This window comes from Gigantopelta aegis, chromosome 15 (genome assembly GCF_016097555.1).
Source record: "Gigantopelta aegis isolate Gae_Host chromosome 15, Gae_host_genome, whole genome shotgun sequence".
In the NCBI taxonomy this organism is placed as follows: domain Eukaryota; kingdom Metazoa; phylum Mollusca; class Gastropoda; order Neomphalida; family Peltospiridae; genus Gigantopelta; species Gigantopelta aegis.
Genome location: NC_054713.1, coordinates 9,423,726 through 9,432,575, shown reverse-complemented (window position 1 = coordinate 9,432,575; position 8,850 = coordinate 9,423,726). Strand labels below are relative to the sequence as shown.

The window sequence follows — 8,850 nt, the reverse complement described above, 5'->3', positions numbered from 1 at the left end:
TAATACACTTTGAAACTTATTTGGTTATAAATTTTTGACCCTTAAATTCTTTTGAGTAGTATACTTTACAATTTTGGCAATTGTAAATTCTTATTAGACTTCCCCTACTTTTTTTTCTTTTTTTTTTAAAGAGTATAGTTGTTTGGTAGTAATGTTAATATGAATAAATGATGTTATTCAGATTCAGGCATTTTCGTTTAATTCGGGGGAACAGCAACTTGTCCCCTACGAAAATTGGGAGTCCGTAGTATGTTAATTACTTTAAAATGAGTAAGTGCGAACGCAGTTATATATTTAAATAATTTTATATATCGTACATTAGTGAACAATAATTTAATGGTACTAATATATAAATTAAAACTATACAATAATGATAATATTTATTAAATAATAAATAAAAACATGCGCAAAAATATTTTATTTTCTTCGGTCCACTATAAACCTGAATGAAATTTCCCTCATTTACATGTTGATCAGGGGCCCCAATTCATAAAGCTCGTTTAAACTCTTTTTTTACGCATTACACTGCGGTATCGCAAAGATGCGAGAGTTATAGGTCCCTGGTATTTGTCCTCTATATATAATATTACACAGCCATAAACTCTTTTATTGACGCAATTAAATTGCTCTTTACATACAGTTCAACACCCATACAATAATTGGAAGCCACATTCATATAATACGCACGAGTTGTCTCCCGTGATTGCACTGGTTCTAGCACTAAACGTGTTCGGAGCGGGGAGGGGCGAGTGCTTGCAAGGAGTTCGACTGGTACCACCATCTTCTATCACATTACGTGTTTTTAATATTAGGCGCAAAAACCAGTGACGAGAGACCGCGATCGCACGTCGTCCTGACGGGCCTCGGTTATGGCTTCCTAAGATACAGAAAAGGCACGTGTGTAGGGGGTGGGTTTCGGGCATTCAACCCATCCACCCATCCCACCCCTACCCCCGCTCAAGCTGTTTTTTGTTCTTTCTCTTTTTCAATACATTATCTTTGGAACATGTCTCGCCCTCCCCTCTCCCCACAAACACATAAACTTCGCTAGCCAAACTCTAACCCACCACCCCCTGCTAAATTTCTTGCACACGCGCTTGCATAGTCATTTTCCTCTGGAAGTAGGTCCTTTGTCATTTATGGACGATTTCAGTTCACTAGTTCTGATTTTTCCAGTTCCAATTTGCTCCGCTTGATACCATAGAAAAAGTAAACCAGAAATCCTGAAAGAAAGGGGGGGAAAAAATGAGTATTATTTATTTGTTTGTCTATTTATCTACTAACTTAGTATTTGTTGATTCTTCAGTCCGACGCCATATAACCGTAAATAAAATGTCCTTCCTGTTGATTCTTTAAGGATATAGGGCATACCTAGTCTCGACAATCCATACACTTATCGAAACAATCATTACTTTTTTTTTAAAAAGCAAAATTCTTGATATATGTATTTGTTATTATTGTTAACAATAAGTTAACAATATTCGCATTTACTATACTATTTAGGGGCGGGACGTAGTCCAGTAGTAAAGCGCTCGTTTGGTGCGCGGTCGGTCTGGAATCGATCCCCGTCGGTGGGCCCATTGGGCTATTTGTCCTCCCAGCCAGTGCACTACGACTGGTATATCAAAGGCCGTGGTACGTTCTATCCCATCTGTGGGATGGTGCATATAAATGATCCCTTGCTACTAATAGAGAAAAATGTAGCGGGTTTCATCTCTAAGACTGTCAAAATTACCAAATGTTTGACATCCAGTAGCCGATGATTAATAAATCAGTGTGCTCTAGTGGTGTTGTTAAACAAAACAAACTCTTTCCCCCTCGAATATATGTTGTCGTTGTCAAGCCAAAGATCTACCTCCATTGGAAGGAAGGAAATGTTTTATTTAACGACGTACTCAACACATTTTATTTACGGTTATATGGTTAAGGACCACACACATTAAAAGAGGAAACCCGCTGTCGCCACTTCATGGGCTACTCTTTTCGATTAGGTCAGATCAGGTCATAAGGTTTAATGTGCACATTCAGAACAAGCTGATGTAGCACACGCCTGTCATGGGCGCAGGTGTCGGCCTGGGCCGGCTCCTCCGTCCAGGACAAGAATTTTTCAATTAGCAGCAAGGAATCTTTTATATGCACCATCCCACAGACAAGATAGCACATACCACGGCCTTTGATAAACCAGTTGGTGTGCACTGGCTGGAACGAGAAATGGCCCAATGGGCCATCCAATGGGAATTGATCCCAAAGTGAGCGCTTTACCACTGGTCTACGTCCCGCCCCTACTTTCATTGGTGTTTTTTTTTAATTTGGATTAAATCTGACTTTATATTACGGAATTTCGTTTTGTTTTTGTTTGCGGATACTCATCACAATTAGCGTTTAGAAAAACAAAAAACAAATCATACGTACCTATTGTCATCCACACTGCAAACGCACACCAGGTGGCGGCACTGAGTGACACCATTAGGTAGATGTTGAAGAATGTCACTCCTACAGGTAGGGCGGGCACACAGGGGGACTGGAACGTAGTGACAACACTGAGGAGGCAAAATAAACACAGGTTACACATTAGATAGTTTAAGATTTATTTACATGAGCTCCCGCGTAACAAGCCTTATACGTGTGACGTGTATATAGGTCAGGAAAATTATACAGTTTTAAGATTTCTCAAAGTGATCTCCTGCGTAACGCGCGTCATACATGTGACGTGTATCTAGGTCGGGGAAATATTTTTAAATTTCTCAACGTGAACCCCCGCGTATGTTGAGGAAAGGAACTGCATATCTTTATTTATTTCGTTAGCAGCTTTTGACAAAATGTTAGTTTGTTTTGCTTAACGACACCACTAGAGCATATTGTTGTGTTAATCATCGGCTATTGGATGTTATACATTTTGGTAATTTTGACATGTCTTAGAGAGGAAACCCGCTACATCTTTCCATTAGTAACAAGGAATATTATATATGCACCATTCCACAGACAGGATAGCGCATGACACGACCTTTGATATACCATTCGTGGTGCACTGGCTGGAACGAGAAATAGTCCAATGGGCCCACCGACGGGGATCGATCCTAGAGTCAGCGCTTTACCTCTGGGCTACGTCCCGCCCGTGACACGATATGCTTAAAAGGACAACAATCCAAAAATGTCGCATAAATCTATATTGAATTATTTTCCTCGTTAGATGGGCCCGTTAGGCCTGGTAGACCGTGGTTCAAATAAATCGACTGCGCGCCTTAAGGAAATGAATAATGATTGAAAAAGGAGATACATGCAGACTGATAACTGAATCCATAAACAAATCTATAACTAAAAAATATAGGTCCTACGGTTTTGTTGCTTGTAGGAATGCTGATTTCAATATTCTGTATGGTAAATTTTGTTTTATTTAACGACGCCACTAGAACACATTGATTTTTTATCTTATCATCGGCTACTGGACGTCAAACATATGGTCATTCTGACACTAGGCTACTCTTTTACGACAGGCAGCAAACATCTTTTATTTGCGCTTCCCACAGGCAGGATAGCACAAACCATGGCCTTTGTTGAACCAGTTATGGATCACTGATCGGTGCAAGTGCTTTACACCTACCCATTGAGTCTTGCGGAGCACTCACTCAGGGTTTGGAGTCGGTATCTGGATTAAAAATCGCATGCCTCGACTGGGATCCGAACCCAGTACCTACTAGCCTGTAGACCGATGGCCTCAATCACGACGCCACCGAGGCCGGTTTCTGTATGGTAGTAACAAAGAACACTACACGATGGCCTGTTACACACCATTTATTTTACCAGTTCGTTTCAAGCTCATCTAACGAACGAAAGCGAATTGGATACATTTGTAAGCAACGAGATTTAAGATAAAATTAATCGTGTTTAACGGACACGATTGTTGTATCTATTTCGTACATATCTTTTAAAAACAGTTTTAAACGAACACGATTGTTGTATTCTGTTTCTTACTTTACTTTTAAAAGCAGGTGTAAACGAAATTTAAACGTATTTTGCAACTAAAATGTTTTGACGACGTGTACGTCAGCTAGCAGTTAACGTGTACGTCGCCGATCAATCAATATCGGTCGTTTTTATGTTATGTCACTGAATTAGTATATGTTTGGCGTCATAGTCATCACCGCGAAGCAGCCAATCAGATCTCTTTAAATTGATATCACACGTGCGTTGGAAATCGCCGTGTGATATTAAATAAAATTCTCTTCAGGAGCTACCTTTCGATCAACCAAGTCAAATCAACCAATTAGCTCCATTTTCAGTTTTGATTAATCATTCTAAATTATGCGTCAAAATTACCTTCAACACAGTACGCAACATTTTCCACTTGGCTGTAATCCTACGGGAAATTTGCAAATTCAATAGGACCAAAACCAACTCTCGGCCGATACCGACCATGGTCGGGCTGCGTGTGCTCTCCTGTACGTTAAAACCTAATGCTTGACCTGACCTGTGTTCTCTCCAACATGTGTGATGAAAATTAGTCATTTGATAATGATGATGGTAAAGATAATGGAGCCGATGCTGATTGTGGTGGTGGTAATGATGGTGATGATGATGATGATAATAATGATGATGATGGCGACGACGACAATGACTATGATGTTCATGATCATAATCATGATGTTCATGACAATAATCACCGTAATAACGATTATGATGATGGTACAATAGTGATGATAATGATGGTAGTGGTGGTGCAGATGATGGTGGTGATGGTGGTGGTGATGATGATGATGATAGTAGTGGTGGTGCAGGTGGTGGTGGTGATGATGGTAGTGGTGGTACAAGTGGTGGAGGTGGTGGTGATTATGATGACAATGATCATGATGATGGTGGATATGACAATAAATGCTATGTTGAAGATAAAGACAATTATGATGATCGTGATAACTACCACGTACGACAATCTTATCATCAACTCACCCTGTCTGTGGACACAGCAGCAGAAAACAGAAACAGATCACAAATATTGTTATTAGGATGACCGTCAACGTCAACAGGGCAACGTTCGCTAGAAACAGCAGCTCGAAGAATTTGGCCAGTAGCACACTTATCCCAACCTCGCACACTAACAACACGGTCAGGAGGAAACCAGGGTCTCTAAAGTGGTGCAGCATTTTATAACAGCGCTGCTTGGCAACGTCCACTTTGAAAACATTGTCCTCTGAGACTTCCAATAGCGGGGTTTTCATCGAAGGGGTCGAGCTGTCGATCATCCACGACGGAAGGTTTTCTTTATGTCCGTCGCCGACCTGATTTCCGCCATTTAAGATTATATCACTTCCGGTGTCTCGGTCACTTCCGGTTACCTGATCCACATCCGGTTCTAGATGATGATTTGCTATTAAATCTGACTCCGACTGTTTTTTGTCGCTTGTTTTCCTGTATCTCAGCAGTAGGACGCACACAGCTACTAGGACATACGCCATTAGGGTTCCTGAAAACAAAACGTAACAATAAAATATTCCATTAAGGGCCGTCAAACAATTACGTAACGTTCTATTTATTTTCCCCTCCATCCACCCACCCCCCGCTCTGCACACAAACACCTGACAAGCCCATCGGTGATAAATCAACATGCAATTTGGCTTTCCACCATAAAATATTTATTTATTTATTTATGTGTCCTCCCATTTTTGTCACCTTCCTACGCCACTGTTCATATTTGACAGATTTCTGTACGGAGAGGTAATGCATTCAGTTATCAGTTTGTATGTAATCTCCCTTTTGAGACATCGTTAATTTCCTCAACGCACGCGTTCGATTCATAAAAATTACGGTCCACCAGTCCTAACGGCTCCAAGTAATGAACCATCGCTGCTGCTACTGGATAAAAAAAGATGGTGGACACATACTTTATTTACGGTTATATGGCGTCAGACATATGGTTAAGGACCACACAGATTTTGAGAGGAAACCCGCTGTCGCCACTTCATGGGCTACTCTTTCCGATTAGCAGCAAGGGATCTTTTATTTGCGCTTCCCACACGCAGGATAGCACAAACCATGGCCTTTATTGAACCAGTTATGGATCACAGGTCGGTGTAAGTGGTTTACACCTACCCATGGAGTCTTGCGGAGCACTCACTCAGGGTTTGGAGTCGGTATCTGGATTAAAATTCCCATGCCTCGACTGGGATCCGAACCCAGTACCTACCAGCCTGTTGACCGATGGCCTAACCACGACGCCACCGAGGCCGGTCGGCCGGTTAGGATACAGATTTTAGCTGCAAACATATATTAACTAATAAAACAACTTTTACTCGGCGGTTTCAACTGTTGATAACAATTTTAAAAAGAAGATTGTCGTTATGGTCGTGTCTGTTTGGGATATGAATGTCGCTCGTCGCTCGAGTCGCTATCGTCCAGTTAGGAAGGAAGGAAGGAAATGTTTTATTTAACGACGAAATCAACACATTTTATTTACGGTTATATGGCCTCAGACATATGGTTATGGACCACACAGATATTGAGAGAGGAAACCTGCTGTCGCCACTTCATGGGCTACTCTTTTCGATTATCAACAAGGGATCTTTTATCTGCACTATCCCATAGACAGGATAGCACATACCACGGCCTTTGATGTACCAGTCGTGGCGTCCGGTTAGGATACTGCTTTGGTCATTTAACCGTACTGAAACTAATATAAATAACTACGTATGTTCAGTGTTTTTGATAAAGAGAAGGACAATAAACCGAAAAACAACAAGAACAAGAACACCAAGAACATGAACAACAAAGAGAAGAAGAAGAATGGCACTGCAAATAATAATAATAATAATAATAATAATAATAATAATACATGTCTGGTATTTGCTTCAGGTTAGCAAACATCTTGTGCAGTCAGACGTCAACAAAAATGCGCCATACTATAAAATGATATTAAAATATAGAGTTTAAGCATGTGCATAAAATCTGTTGGACCTACCAATAAGAACGAGTTCAATTAACATGTTGAGGTCCGTAGTGACGGCAAGTAACGTGGCAACCAGTCCTCCGGCCAGTGTAGCCAACTTCGGAGTTTTCCGTTTTGGACAAAGCTTGGCAAACTGTCTGAAATTATCATTAAAATTTAATGTCATAATTATCGGTAAGCATATTATACGGACCCGGATCCTGGGAGGTGTGTGTGTGTGTGTGTGTGTGTGTGTGTGTGTGTGTGTGTTTTCCTTCTTTTTTTTCTTCTTTTTTTTTGCCTACTGGATAAGACCCACTATCTATACTAAGACTAAACATGTTTAGCAGTTGGGTACTGAAGGAAGGAGATGGTTTATTTAACGACGCACTCAACCCATTTTATTTACAGTTATATGGCGTACGACATTATGGTTAAGGACCACACATATATTGAGGGAGGAAACCCGCTGTCGCCACTTCATGGGCTATTCTTTTCGATTGGCAGCAAGGGATCTTTTATAGCACAAGCCACGGCCTATGATGTACCAGTCGTGGTGCACTGGCTGAAGCGAGAAATAACCCAATGGGCCCACTGACGTGGATCGATCGTAGACCGACCACGCATCAAGCGAGCGCTTTACCACTGGGCTACGTCTCGCCCCTATACTGACAAATGATGCATTACTTAAATTCCATGTCCGCTTTGACTTTGAAAGTCATGAGTTTTCTTTTATTTAAGCATATAATGCATATTAACCAAATTGCAAAACTTTATTTGTTTGTTAATATTACTGTGTACTGGTCACTTTTGTATTGCCACCCCAGTTGTTTTAGGCCAGATACGGATGAAGCTCCTCAAATGTTCAGAAGCCGCGCCCATGATAGACGTTATGAACTAATAAAATAGTTGGATTTGATTAATCGTACACTAAATTGTCTTTCGAACATATCGTTCATAAAAGGAACAATATACAACTCACATGAGTACCATGCAGTTAGCATAAAATTACACACAAAGCATCACACACACACACACACACACACACAAACACATTGCGCTTGTAAAAAAAAAAAAAAAAAAAAAAAAAAAAAAAAAAAAAATATGAAATATTTTCAACTCAAATAATATATATTTTTTTAAATTACATTTGTGGCGTGTTCAGTAGAGCCAATATTCGCGAATAATTTAACCTATGCCATCGCATCACATTCATCTAACGTTAAGTGAAAAAACCAGTCTTGTGAACCACCGCGATCGCTCGTTCTCCCCAATATTCCTCTGTGTGCATTATCTTTTATTAGTTTGGTTTTTTTCTTCCTTTTTTTTTTCTCAATTATTATTAGTAGTAGTCGTAGTAGTAGTCGTATTATAGTAGTAGTAGTAGTAGTAGTAGTATAGTAGTAGTAGTCGTAGTAGTAGTAGTCGTAGTCGTATTATAGTAGTATAGTAGTCGTAGTAGTAGTAGTAGTAGTCGTATTATAGTAGTATAGTAGTAGTAGTAGTATAGTAGTAGTCGTAGAAGTCGTAGTAGTAGTCGTAGAAGTCGTGGTCGTATTATAGTAGTATAGTAGTAGTAGTAGTAGTATAGTAGCAGTAGTAGTCGTAGTCGTAGTCGTGGTCGTGGTCGTGGTCGTATTATAGTAGTATAGTAGTAGTCGTAGTAGTAATCGTAGTCGTGGTCGTATTATAGTAGTATAGTAGTAGTAGTAGTCGTACTCGTGGTCGTATTATAGTAGTAGTAGTAGTGTAGTAGTAGTAGTAGTAATAGTAGTAGTAGGCTAGTAGTAGTTGTAGTATAGTAGTAGTAGCAGTAGTAGTAGTAGTAGTAGTGGTGGTGGTGGTGGCGGGCGGGGGGGGGGGGGGGGGCAGCAGCAGCAGCAGTAGCAGTAGTAGTAGTAGTAGTAGGCCTAGTATTGCACCATAGTTCTCAT

At 40.3% G+C, this 8,850-nt stretch overlaps 1 protein-coding gene across 5 annotated transcripts in view; it reads right to left on the bottom strand.

Annotated features, from left to right (window-relative positions):
- Positions 1-366: 366 nt before the first annotated feature.
- LOC121390066 (probable cationic amino acid transporter) overlaps positions 367-8,850 on the bottom strand; it is a 32,491-nt gene continuing 24,007 nt past the window's right edge. For all 5 annotated transcript variants that reach the window (XM_041521776.1, XM_041521777.1, XM_041521774.1 and 2 more), the window contains exons 6-9: positions 6,950-7,074; positions 4,945-5,458; positions 2,413-2,540; positions 367-1,223 (exon numbers count right to left, since the gene is read on the bottom strand). In XM_041521776.1, coding sequence (XP_041377710.1) covers positions 1,150-1,223; positions 2,413-2,540; positions 4,945-5,458; positions 6,950-7,074 — 841 coding nt within the window. In that variant the 3' untranslated portion in view covers positions 367-1,149. The remainder of the gene's footprint in view (positions 1,224-2,412; positions 2,541-4,944; positions 5,459-6,949; positions 7,075-8,850) is intronic.